Source organism: Rana temporaria, chromosome 2 (assembly GCF_905171775.1).
Source record: "Rana temporaria chromosome 2, aRanTem1.1, whole genome shotgun sequence".
NCBI lineage: Eukaryota > Metazoa > Chordata > Amphibia > Anura > Ranidae > Rana > Rana temporaria.
The window spans coordinates 423318790-423333125 of NC_053490.1; the positions used below are offsets into that span (position 1 = coordinate 423318790).

At 42.2% G+C, this 14336-nt stretch overlaps 1 protein-coding gene across 1 annotated transcript in view; it reads right to left on the reverse strand.

The window, feature by feature from the left end:
• Window positions 1-14336, reverse strand: part of BCLAF3 (BCLAF1 and THRAP3 family member 3) — a 134651-nt gene that overhangs the window by 3018 nt on the left and 117297 nt on the right. Inside the window, exon 12 of the mRNA XM_040338227.1 lies at window positions 6747-6833. Within this exon, the coding sequence (XP_040194161.1) occupies window positions 6747-6833 (87 nt within the window). The remainder of the gene's footprint in view (window positions 1-6746; window positions 6834-14336) is intronic.

Below are 14336 nucleotides of genomic sequence, written 5' to 3' on the forward strand. Positions count from 1 at the left end.
AGGAAATGGAGTGGCATGAACTGGATGCTGTGGGGTTGATTTCCAAAAGCAGCACTGCATAGAAACCAATCAGCTTCCAGGTTGTTGTTTTTTTTGGTCAAAGCCTATTTGAACAAGCTGAAATAAGAAGCTGATTGGCTACCATGCAGAGCTGCACCAGATTTTGCACTCTCCAGTTTTAGTAAATCAACCCCATTGTGTCACCCAGAACAAGAAGTTGTCTGTCTGCTTAGCGAATGGGACAAGCTAGCTGAATGAATACATGGACACAGGGGAATCGATCAGTCATGACTACAAACTGCAGCCACAATATGTAAGTCTATCATTACAAGGTAAGGCAAACAAACAATGCAGGGGAATAGAACTACACCAATACCTACCTAAGAACAAAAATGTGTACAATGCCTTTAAACCCTATTATTATTATTATTAAGAGAGTTACATTAGGACACACATACAGCTGCTAAAAAAGGGTCTTTTCAGCGATACAGTATTTGAATAAATGCAAGCGGTTTGTCTACAGGTTGTTGAATCGCATGTAAACTGCTGCCTAATACTTCATGTGACCAAAGCGCTTAAAAAGTTTATTATTTTTATTACCCTTTTGAGAATTTTTTATTTTTTTTATATTTACAGCCAAAATCATTAACCACTTGCCGACCAGCCGCCGTGGTTTTACGGCGGCGGGTCGGCTCCCCTGCGCGAGAGAACGTAGTAGAACGTCGGCTCTCGTGCAGGCCACTAGGGGCGCGTTTTTTTTACGAAAAATATGTAGAAGAATACGTATCGGCCTAAACTGAGGAAAAAAATTGTTTTTTTTATATATTTTTGTGGGATATTGATTATAGCAAAAAGTAAAAAATATTTTTTTTTTCAAAATTGTCGCTCTATTTTTTTTTATAGCGCAAAAACTAAAAACCGCAGAGGTGATCAAATACCACCAAAAGAAATCTCTATTTGTGGGGAAAAAAGGACGCCAATTTTGTTTGGGAGCCACGTTGCACGACCGCGCAATTGTCAGTTAAAGCGACGCAGTGCCGAATCGCAAAAAGTGCTATGGTCTTTGACCAGCAATATGGTCCGGGGGTTAAGTGGTTAAATGAAATGCATTGCTAAACCATGCCTGCCATCTACTGGCAATATGCAGTATTTTACATTTTTGTTCAAAACTTTTAAATTCATGTTTTAAAAAATACACAATACAATCTGATCTGAAACAATTTCTATCCAATCTCCTTTAAATTTACCAAGCTAAAATGAGGGAAAACCTAAACAATACTTTACATTTGTATCCAAATCAAACAGGCTCTACTACATGGCTGATGGAAGGTCTAAAGGAGATTGTAAACTGTATAGTTCACACAGGTTTTATCTGTAAGGGCTATCTGTAAGTGTAAGGGCTCGTTTACACCTGCTTTGCTTTCTGAAAAGCAACTTGTGTTCGGATTGCTCATCAGAGCATTTGACAGGAATTAAGGAGGTGTATCTCCTCCTCGGCGCCTGTTTTAATCTACTAAATGCTGGAAAACCACGCTGCAACCAGGTATATGTCCTGCTGTGAAGCAAAGTATCATGGTCGTGGTATGTGTACACCACCGACCGCTGCCTCCGCATCAAATGGGGGAGCGGTTGAGGTTCGGTAAAAATGTGGCTTAACCGCAGGGACTGCAATGGAACCATTCTAAATCGGTGAGACTCAAGTCGCAGCGGCTTAAAAAAAAAGGTTCCTGTACAACCTTGGGGCGACTTCAACATGACTTGCATTGACTTCTGTTAATGAAGTCGCAAGCAAGCCGCAATTAAGTCATGTGGCAAAGTCGCAACTTTCCAGTTGCAGCATTGTGAACCAAGTCTTAGACCAAAATGATTCAAGTCTCACGGTAAATGCTAAAAGTGAACTGTGTGCCAACTAAACCAACACACTGAGCTGGTAATAAGTGCAACACATAAAAAATGTTTCAAATCAGAGTGTAGCATACTAATATTAATATATTAATAGACCGCACAGGCCAAATCCATTAGGCTCCCTTGAAATGTGCGACAAAGCGCACAGAAAATGTGCCGTTTGGTGCAGATTTTGGAAACACGCTGCAAATGTGTGCTCTTGTGGTGCCATTAATTGTGCGGGTAGCAATGTACGTTTTTTAGCGTGCCAAGAAAAGATTTAGAAACATCTTTGTGCCATTTGTTGTGTATAGGGCAGCCTATTGAAGTGAATGGGCGGCCCCAAGCATGACGAGTGGAAACGCTCCAAAACATGCAAAAAACATGCAAGCAGGAACTCGAGTTGTTGCTATGCTCAGATGTGAACCCAGCCTTAAAGTGTTTGTTACCCCAGCATTTAATAGTCCTGAAATGTACCTGCTGTACCATGTAATTGCATGAAAGTATCCTGTTCTCTTTGTATTGCTCCCTTTGTGTGAAATCCCCAATGTTTCCTCTGCTTTCCTATTAGAAACTGAAAACAGTAGGCATGAGGGCTCAGCATGGTCAGTTCTTTAGCTATGCTGGGAACTCCAATGATCAGACTTGTCCTGGCATGTCCCGGTGCACAGCCATTTACTAGGAAGGTCAGTGTTTTGTTGTTTTTCCTCCCCCCAGCTCTTATGCAGTGGAGAACAGAAGAAATATGATCATGTCATCTCAGCCATGTTTTGCTATCTTTGTACCAATTTCTGTATCTTTGTACCAATTTCTGTAGAAGTCCCTTCTATAATGGTTGTAACTAGGGTTGTCCCAAAACCGATCCCAGTATCGGTATCGGGACCGATACCGAGTATTTGCGGGAGTACTTGTAATCCCGCAAATACCCCCGATACCTAAATAGAATACTTGATCTGTCCAATCCCGAGCAAGGGGGAGTGTCTATACGCGGCGCAGCGGGAATACTACAGCTATTCAAAAGAAAGCTGTGATGTTCCCCGCACGCTGTTTAACCAATGCGGCGACGGCATCATCAAGGTATGGGGGGACATGGCTGCATATAGGGGGGACATGGCTGCATATAGGGGGGACATGGCTGGATTTATGGGGGACATGGCTGCATATAGGGGGGACATGGCTGGATATAGGGGGGACATGGCTGGATATAGGGGGGACATGGCTGGATATGTGGGGGGACATGGCTGCATATGTGGGGGGACATGGCTGCATATGTGGGGGGACATGGCTGCATATGTGGGGGGACATGGCTGCATTTGTGGGGGGACATGGCTGCATTTGTGGGGGGACATGGCTGCATTTGTGGGGGGACATGGCTGCATTTGTGGGGGGACATGGCTGCATTTGGGGACACGGCTGCATTTGGGGACACATTTAAAAAAAAGTATCGGTATTCGGTATCGGTACTTGTACTCGGTCCTAAAAAAGTGGTATCGGGACAACCCTAGTTGTAACCAGTCTTGGATTGGAATAGGGAGAATCGCCATAAACACAAAAAGGCCCTTCAAGTTGGTCTTAAACCTCACAGTAAACGCGGAATAAGCCTTGCGAACGATAAAAATCAAGCGGATAACCCCATCTGCTCCGTGGGCGATTCAGTCTCACAGTTCAGGCAACTCGATGTAGCGGTCCTGGGGTTTGAAAACTGTGCTGTTTTTTCTCTTCTTTCCCTAGCCACTTCAGGCCCTGAAGAATTGCCTGCCCAAAGACCAGCCCATTTTTTGCGATTCGGCACTAAGTCAATTTAACTGACAATTGCGCGGTCGTGCAACGTTGTACCCAAACAATTGACGTCCTTTTTTCCCCCACAAATAGAGCTTTCTTTTGGTGGCATTTGATCACCTCTGTGTTATAAACAAAAAAAGAGCGACAATTTTGAAAAAAACACAATATCTTACTTTTTGCTATAATAAGTATCCCAAATTCTTTTTCTAAAAAAAAAAAATGTTTCCTCGGTTTAGGCCGATATGTATTCTTCTACATATTTTTGGTAAAAAAATAAATCGCAATAAGCGTATATTGATTGGGCTACAAGTGACACGAAAGTGATCACTACTCGCGATGACAGGACAGGGAAATGCCTTGTTTACATAGGCATCTCCCCATTCTTCCTCTCCACATGGCAATCGCGGTGCGCAGTGGGCGCGGCCGCTAGGCGGCAGATTCAAAGCAACGAACAAGGTATGTCGATTTGCCTGCCCGTGCCATTCTGCCGCCGTATATATAGGCGTTAGCTGGTCGGCAAGTGGTTAGAGAGCCCACGATGGATCAGAGCGGTGGCATGCGACTGCAATGACCAATCAGAACCACTTTGATACGACCTGACCTCCCTAGGGATAGAAGAGGAAGAGAAGCATGGATTTCAAACCCCAGGACTGCTACACTCTTGGAAGTAAGTGCAGCGGGAATGTAAATGGGGTAGGGAGGGTATATGGCATTCACCTTTTTTAATTTTTTTTCTGAAAAGGTGAACACGCATTTTAATGTACTTTACATAAAATGATCTAGATTTCTCCTTAAAGCTGAGACTCTGATGTTTCAAATGTCATTTTCACATTACTGCCTCCATGTAATCTTGTTCCGTTTTTTTTATTGGAACAAATGTATTCTAAACAAGATTTATTTTATACAACTGTTCAGGCTACTGACAGCCAAAAGCCCAACTAAGAACGTCCCAATAAAAAATTCAGGCTATTTATTAGTGTATGTCTACATTGTGTGTTATAGTATAGATGGGCACAATAGTGCATAACCAATTTTCTCTAGTACAACAGTGCCACCCAGTGGCAACAGACTGATGTTCCCTCATCTGCCTTAACGTTTATTTTTTACCTAAAGCGCACTTTACGATGAGTGTTTTTCACATTTTATAGGGTAATGTGGGCTTTTCTTAACTTTCCTGGCTAAAGATGTGACAGTAGTGACAGTCTATACCAGTAACAGACTCATGAATCACCCGTTCCATTCAATGCCAGATTTATTGTGGTCAGATGACAGCTAATAAAAAAATAAAAAAATGTTAATGGCTATTACTTTTCTGCATTAAATTGAGCAGAACATTGAGAAATGTCTAAGCAGGTGAACGTAATGTCTGTGTGGCGACTGCTGGGTGGGGATGAGGCAGTAAATTGACTTGGTAAGGATGGAAGTGCACAAAATAAGAGACATTAGATACATGAATTACAAAAATAATATACCTATTATGTCATCAATAGTTTTTTTTTTTTTTTTAACAAAGTTTATAACATTGACTCCTAGCACCAACATGTTAACCACTGTCAATATTTAGGCATTCAAAGCCCGGGTTTAGTAAAAAAAAAGAAAAAGAAATAAAAATCCAAAAAGGGACGTTGTGCTGCTGGCTTCTGTTTTCGTTGAAATCTTCAATTCTCAGATGCGCCCCCGCCATCTGTGGCACGGCAGAGGTTAATTAAGCCAAGTGACTTCTTCTATGCACTTGAAGAGTGCCAACTATGCCTGCCCTTCTATGGTTTCCATAAATGAAACGCAATCTTTAAATGAAGATATCAACTAAAGCAAGAGCCAGCAGCACAAGAGACACATAACATTTATTGTAAGTAATGTCCCTAGTGCTGATTTTTTTTTCTTTTTTCACTAATCTTAAGGGCTATATGGGATTAGAATGGCAGCTAGACAGAATTGTTTCCAGCCTCCCTATCATACACATACTGCCTTTATTAATTTTGTCCGTACCTCACTCCATAGCTAGGAGTTTCTCTATGTAGATAGTCCCACATTCTTCTTCATGCTTTAACATCCATTAATCACATGTACTGTATTTTTCTAGAGCTTGACACACTATGGGGTTGATTGACTAAAACCGGAGAATGCTATTTTTTTTAAAGCTGTGCATGATAGCCAATCAGCTTCTTACTTCAGCTTGTTCCATTAAAGGGTCACTAAAGGCAGAATTTTTTTTTTTTTTTAAATAACAAACATGTTATACTTACCTCCACTGTGCAGCTCGTTTTGCACAGAGTGTCCCCTAACCCTGTCTTCTGGGCATGGTCATGAAGGGGGGTAAATCTTTTGGAAAAGGTCAGAGGCTTTTATTCTTGCAGCAGATTGTACTTTGCGTGTAATAGGCTTCAATGGGCCCACAACAAAAACGCAAGCGTGTTTTTGATGCAAAGAGAATTGGCGGCAAAGAAATAATAAGGGTTAAAAAACTGCGTACCCTTATTCGAGCATGCAGCGCGCCATTTTATTTTGGGTGGGTGGTGGAGGCGGGCATCGTGGTTAACAACGGATCTACACTGGGGGATGAATCAGTAGTAGTACTATGTACACTATAATCAGGGGGGGGGGGGGCTTGTTCAGATAAGCTGCCTGTCTGCAGACCCTCACAACCACTGGTGAGAATTTTGGGGAAGAGGCCAATGCCCACAACTTGGGGACAAGGTGCTCTGGGGGAAACCCCCAATGCTAAGGGTATGTGGCCTGGTATGGTTCAGGAGGGGGAGCTGCATGCTCGGATAAGGGTCTGGTATGGAGTTTGGGGGGCCTAAGCAGTTTTTTTTCTCTAAGTTTTTTCTTTGTCTGTAATTCTTTTTTTTTTTTACATTCAGCTGTCAGTAGGTAAGGACATGGCATCCGCCTGTTCCTTAACAACTGGCTATTCACAGTTTGTTAAAGAAGAAAAAAAAAGAAACACATAAAAGCTGCATGCAAAAGCTCATTAAAATTGCGTGTTCTAAAATGCAAAACCACGTAGACCTCATAGATGACCGGTAATTAGAAATGGTGAAAAAAACAAAAACTTGAATGTCTCTGTAAGATTTTACCTTGTAAGGCTTTCTAATCTCATCAGTGTCTTCAAAATTGTTCAGTGAAGAGTGGTATTGGTTGGGGTTTCCTCTGTAATATGCACCCTGCAATAACCAAAGAATGGAGCATAACATAATAACATAAAATACATGAGATAAAGTGTGGTATATACGTACAGATTACAGAGTACCATGTCATAACACAGTATTTGATTTACTTGAAAGGACAACTATATCTTTGGCACAGCTGTCATTTAATCAATTGCCCTCCATGCCCCTGAGTACAGCACAGTAGATCAAACACTTTTTTTTGAAAAGTATTTAAGCTGGTGGGGTGGGATTGAAAAAAAGGACAGTCGCAAAAGTACAGATATCTTTTAAGCGGATACATATGTATGGCCCGTCCTGCCAGTGGGCACATGGGTATTGTGATGTGTCACAGTCACCTTTTTGGTTAATAAATCATGATGTCAGGGGTTGAACTGGATGAACTTGTGTCTTTTTTCATCCAGACTATGTAACCATAAATCAGAAGAGTTATGTATATATATATATATATATATATATATATATATATACACATATACACTGGTATATATATATATATATATATATATATATATATATATACACACATACACATATATATATATATATATATATATATATATATATATATATATATATATATACACATACATATATATATATATATATATACATACATACATACATACATACACACTATTTTGTGACCATTGTAATTTATACAGCGATCAGTGCTATAAAAATGCACCGATTACTGTGCAAATGACACCGGCAGGGAAAGGGGTTAAACAAGAGGGGGCGATGAAGGTGTTAAGTGTGTCCTAGGGAGTGATTCTAACTGTGGGGGGCTGAGCTACAAGTGACACGACAGTAATCATTGCTCCCGATGACAGGGAGCAGTAGATCACTGTCCTGTCACTAGGCAGAACAGGGAACTGCCTTGTTTACATAGGCATCTACCCGTTCTGCAGCTCCGTAAAATGATCGCGGGCACCCGGCGGACATCGCAGCAGCACCCAGCGGTCCCGCGGGCACGGTCACAGGGCACGCAGCAGGAAAAATTCAAAGCGGCGTACAGGTGCGTTGCTTTGCGCAGCCATGCCATTCTGCCGACATATATCAGCGTTAGCCAGTCGGCAAGTGGGTAAATAAACAGCACACACTATGAGTAGGATTGGCCACTGGCAAACATAAAAACTGTACACGAGCCCAAGATGAGCCTTCCCACTACCGGTATGTCTCAGTTTTGTAGCATGCAGTTCTGAGAGCATAATCAAAAATGTGTGTCCTTCAAAGCACTAAAAAAAAAAAAAAAAGGATTTTGGAGTACAAAAATCTTGTTTTCTCTCAGAATACAAAAAGTTTACACTTTTGAGACGTCCAAAAGAAATTCAACTAAGGAGTGGGCAACATAGCAAACAAACATCAACACCAATAGTAAAAAAAAAAAAAAACTGGGGACTGGTTACAATTTAAGGGCAACCCGAAGGACCATACCCAACACTGGCACCAGATGAGGATGCAAACCCCACCTGGTAGAAAAAAAACCCATAAGAGATCAGGTGGAAATCAAATGCCTGATCCTAGAAGTTTAAAAAACACATAACCAATAAAGTACAGTGGGAATTTTTTTTTTTGATCCCCTGTAGTTTTTGTAAGTTTTCCCACTTACAAAGGAATGAAGGGTCTATAATTGTTATCATAGGTGTATTTTAAATGATAGAGACAGAATATCAACCAACAATCCTGAAAAAACACGATACAAATGTTATAAACTGAGGGCCAGATTCACATAGAATTGCGGCGGCGTAACGTATCGCATTTACGTTACACCGCCGCAAGTTTTACGGGCAAGTGCTTGATTCACAAAGCACTTGCCTGTAAACTTGCGGCAGCGTAGCGTAAATCCATCCGGCGCAAGCCCGCCTAATTCAAATGGGGCGTGTATCATTTAAATTAGGCGCGTTCCCGTGCCGAACGTACTGCGCATGCTTCGTTTTGAAATTTCCCGCTGTGCTTTGCGCGAAATGACGTCGCACCAACGTAATTTTTTGAACGGCGATGTGCGTTACGTCCTTTCCTATTCACGGACGACTTACGCCAATTTTTTTTTTAAATTCGACGCGGGAACGACGGCATACTTTAACATGGCAAGTCTAAATTTAAGCCAAGAAATAGCAGCTGTAACTTTACGCCGGGAAAAGCTGACTAGCGACGACGTAAGAGAATGCGACGACCGCGCGTAACTTCGTGGATCGCCGTAAACAGCTAATTAGCATACCCGACGAGGAAAACGACGCCAACTCCACCCAGCGGGCGCCGAAGTATTACACCTACGATCCGAAGGCGTACAAAGCCGTACGCCTGTCGGATCAAAGCCAGAAGCCGTCGTATCTTGGTTTGAGGATTCAAACTAAAGATACGACGCGGCAAATTTGAAAATACGCCGGAGTATCAGTAGATACTCCGGCGTATTTCAGCTGTGAATCTGGCCCTGAGTTGCAGTTCAGTGAGTAAAATAAGTATTTCATTCCCAAGCAAAATATGTCTTAGTACTTGGTGGAGAAACCCTTGTTGGCAAGCACAGAGGTCAAACGTTTCTTGTAGTCGGTGATCAGGTTTGCAGACATCTCAGGAAACATTTTGGTCCACTCTTCTTTGCAGATCTTCTCTAAATCCTTAAAGTGTAAAGCCGGCCATACACAGTTCAAATTTCGAAATAATTTTCTTTCGAAAATCGTATTTAAGAATTTTCGTACGAATTTCGCACCATTAGTGGGCTTGTAGCAACAGACTATTTCCGTGCGGCAATCAAATTTGAGGAATTGGACATGTTGGAAATTTTTTGAAAAACAAACGATTTTCTAATCAATGATGGGAGAATCGAGCGAGAAATGTGATAGAAAAAGGAATGCACATGTGCAAGAAAAGAAAATTCCCGGAGGGAAAAGAAGATTCGCACAAAAAAAATTTATGTAACAACAGGAGGTGAAAGTGAAGGCTTGGTCGGCCGAATTTTGAAAATCAATGGTGGCATTATCGGATCACACAAAAAAAAAAACTTTCTGTATTTGAAAATAAAATTTGTTTGAAATTCGACCGTGTATGGCCTGCTTAAGTCAACCCTAAAACTAAAATCCCTGCATCTACAGACATGCACATTCTAACACTAACCTATCTAGCCCCATAAAGGAAAAATGAGTATACATACCTTTTCTGAAGGCGATCCAACCCGATCTCCAGCCGCAGATGACAGCTCAGCGTGGGATCGGCTCAGATTGCCTGCAGAAAAGGTATGTATACTGATTTTGTCTTTACAGGGCGAGATAGGTTAGTGTTATGCCGAGTACACATGATCGGTTCGTCTGATGAAAACGATCTGTTGGAACATTTGCATCAGACGAACCGATCGTGTGTGGGCCCCATCAGTTTTTTCCCCCAATCGGTGAAAAAACGTAGAACCTGTTTTAAAATTATCTGATGGTGAAAAAAACGATAGAAAAAACGATCGTCTCTGGGGAAATTCATCGGTTAAAAATCAACGCATGCTCAGAATCAAGTCGACGCATGCTCGGAAGCATTGAACTTCATTTTTCTCAGTACGTCGTTGTGTTTTACGTTACCGCGTTCTGACACGATCGTTTTTTTAACTGATGGTGTGTAGGCAAGACTGATGAAAGTCAGCTTCATCGGATATCTGATGAAAAAATACATCAGACCGTTTTTATCGGATGAACCGATCGTGTGTACAGGGCATTCGATTGTTGATGTCTGTAGATGCAGAGATTTTAGTTTTAGGGTAGACTTCTACTTTAAGGTTTCTTGGCTGTCACTTGGAAACTCGATGTTTCAGCTACCTCCATAGAATTTTCTGTAGGATTAAGTATCTGAAGATTGACTAGGCCACTCCATGACCTTTATGTACTTCTTCTTGAGCCACTCCCCTGTTGCCTTGGTGATATATTTTGGGTCATTGTCATGCTGGAAGACCCATCCATGACCCATCTTCAGTGTTCTGGCTGAGGGAAGAAGGTTCTCATCCAGGATTTTAGAAACATCCCCATAGCATAATGTTTCCACTTCTGTGCTTGACTGTAGGGATAGTGTTCTTAAGGTCATAGTCAGCTACCTTCAAACACGGCCAGTCCTCCTCCTCAAGAAGGCCCATGTACAAGCCCATCTGAAGTTTGACAAAGAGCATCTAAATCAGTGTTTCCCAACTCCAGTCCTCAAGGCACACCAACAGGTCATGTTTTCAGGATTTCCCTCAGATGAAACAGCTGTGGTAATTACTAAGGCAGTGAAACTGATCAAATCACCTGTGCAAAATATTGGAAAGCCTGAAAACATGACCTGTTGGTGTGCCTTGAGGACTGGAGTTGGGAAACACTGATCTAAATGACTCAGAGAAAGATTGGGAAAAAGTGCTTTGGTCAGATGAGACCAAAATTAAGCTCTTTGGCATTCATATGACTGACCGTGTTTGGAGGAAGAAAAATGCTAAAATGCTGACTATGACCCTATAAACAACATCCCTACAGTCAAGCACCATTATGCTTTGGGGCGGTTTCTCTGCTAAAGGTACAGTCCAACTTTGCCGCATGGGGCCAATGGACAGGGCCATGTATTGTAAAAATCTTGGATGAGAACCTTCTTCCCTCATGCAAAACACTGAAGATGGGTCCTGGATGGGTCTTCCAGCATGACAATGACCCAAAACATACTGCCAAGGCAACAAAGGAGTGGCTCAAGAATAAGGATGAGCTCCGGCGTGTTCGCATAGAACACGTGCGGAGCCCGCCAGGAAGTCAGCACCCGCGCTGCGCTAATCACAGCCAGGCAGACATTTCCCGATCTCTGCAGCCGAGCATCGGGAAAGGTCTGCCTGGCTGTGATTAGCGCAGCTTGGGGGCCGATTTCCTGGCGGGCTCCGCACGTGTTCTATGCGAACACACCGGAGCTCATCCTTACTCAAGAAGAAGCACATTAAGATCACCAAGTGGTCTAGCGACTACCCAGACCTTAATCCTGTAGAAAATTACACTAAACACAGAATAGGTCTTTTGATGCCTACTCAAACACTTAAAATTGCACCCAATCATTCATGTTTCTGCCGATTTATGAGGCAGCAGATACAGGCCTACAGGCTTATCTCCTAGTGAACAAGAGTGACATGACAACCGGGGGGGGGGATAGGCTGGTAGTGTCTATTTGTGCCATAATAGTTGGTCACATTATGCAGCTTTTTTTCTACAAAGCTCATTGCATGCCTATAGCCAAGTTCAGAAAGGCATATCAGTTTAACAGAGGTCCATCTTTGGAGCCAAGTAAGGAACAGGACAAGATCTAAAAAACAAGCTACAACTTCACAAAGGCTGCCATGACTCATTAATAGGTGGTATCCAAATGATTTCACTATGCCATGCCACTAAATCCTGAAATGACGTCCCCCACCATAAAATATGATGAATGTTGCCCCAGAATAGGAAATACTGAATATGAATACACTTCTCAGAATAAAATACAGGATGTGTCTGGGTGTATCATATGTTTGTCATTACGGAACAATCAGATAATTTTCGAAGGATTAGAAATTAACTGCAATAACCTGCTAAGACTTGAACATTTTTCCATATTATATTTATCAATCATTTCACGTTCAGATAAACAAAGAGCTCTATTGTTTGAGGGCATATATACAGGTGAAAAATGAAGGGTGACCTAACTTGATATCCCAGAGTCAGGCCAAAAGATGAGCTAACTCCATTTCCATGAAAACACAGGAAGAAACTCGGTTTATTGGTTAACAAAAAAACTCATAAAATATTATAAGCTATGCCAAGGTATATAGGTCTGTCTTCTGAATAGGAACACTTTTCATACAAGACTACTAAAGTCTGTCCCTGTATAAATTAAAGGACCCTTGCAGTGGGACAAGGGTTAGGTGTTTGTTTTGTTTACAGAGAGCATAAACAGAAACTTTACTTCCTGTATTCTGTGCTCACACAGGTTTCCACTAAGGCTGCATTCACACCTGAACGTGGCGTATTTTACCGCGACAAATTGCGGCGGTTTGTCCCATGATTTGCCGCGACAAAACGCGGTAAAATACGCCGCGGTAACATACACAGGAGGGGTGATCAACATTGTCGGCTATGGCCGAACGCCGAAAGCCGCCTGAAAAAAAGGTCCGGGACTTGTTTTGAGCTTCAGGCGTTTCGGCGTTCGGCGTGGAGATGTGAACCATCTCCATAGCCGACAATGTAAAATCACCCCTCCAGCGTATTGCAGGCTGCAATAGCGGCGGGCGTCTGGCGTGAAAAAGCCTAGGTGTGAATGCAGCTTGAAGCCTATACGATCAGACTTCCATCGGAGAAATCTGTGGAATTGTGTCCGAAGGGCGTTGCCCGTGAACTTGTTCTGCATAAAGACGACAGAACTTTTTTAGCCAACATTCACGAAACTACGTGGTTTTTCTTCTCTTTAGCGCCAGCCTTTTGGCAACTTCTGCCATTGTTGTCTGATGTTTAGCATTGGTTCAGAGCATGCGTGTTTGTACTTTGGATTTTAGACGGATATGTTTACACACGATCGGATAATCCGACGGAACACATTTGTTGTCGGACAATATGAAAGCATGACCATTCAACATTTGTCGTCGGAAATTCCGACAACAATTGTCCCATGGAGCATTCAGACGGTCGGATTATACGACAAAAACGTCATTAGACAATTATTGTCGGAATAGCCAATCATATGTACGGGCCTTTAGGCACCATTCACACTTATGCGACTTCACAGCCCAGGTATTTCAATGGAAGCCGTTCAAATCTATGTGACTTAAAGTTGCAAAAAGGTTCCTGCACTACTTTGAAGCGACTTGAGTGCCATAGACTACAATGTGAACTCTCAAAAGTTGCATTCTAATGTTATCAAGGTGACAGTTGTGCAACAGTCAAGGCCAAAGACGCATCTAAGTCACACCCATCCAAAGCTGCAACAAATTCGCAATGTAAAATGTGTTAAAAAAACATCAGAAGGGACTGCAGCAATCTATTCCGTACGAGCTCAAGGATAAGGGGCACACAATTAAAATCTTAAAATCAGCAATTCTCAACCACGATCTTGTGGAACTCCCTCCCACGGTTGCTAAGGGTTCCTACTTCTCAGATAACGTATGTAACCACTGACAACAATGATCTGTTTAGCTATCTGGAAGGGGGGGCTGGGATGTACTGTGAGGTGTAGATATAGTAATTTTTAGCAGGGGTTCCCGGAGATTGGAAAGTTATTTCAGTTATTTCAAGGGTTCCTCCAAGTCAAAACTAGCACAAGGTAAGTTCAAAACGAACTTTAGAAAGTATAATATTACCAAATAAGTAGGTAATACTTGAAAAAGACATTTAGCAGAGGTAGCAAGCTCAGTCAACAGTAAGTGCCAGATCACACTGGGGCAACACGACTTCCAGCACGACTTTACAAGGCAACTTGGAGACAACTTGAGTGCGACTTCATCGCTACTTGGAACAACTTACAACGCCACTTCAAGTCGCGTCCAGG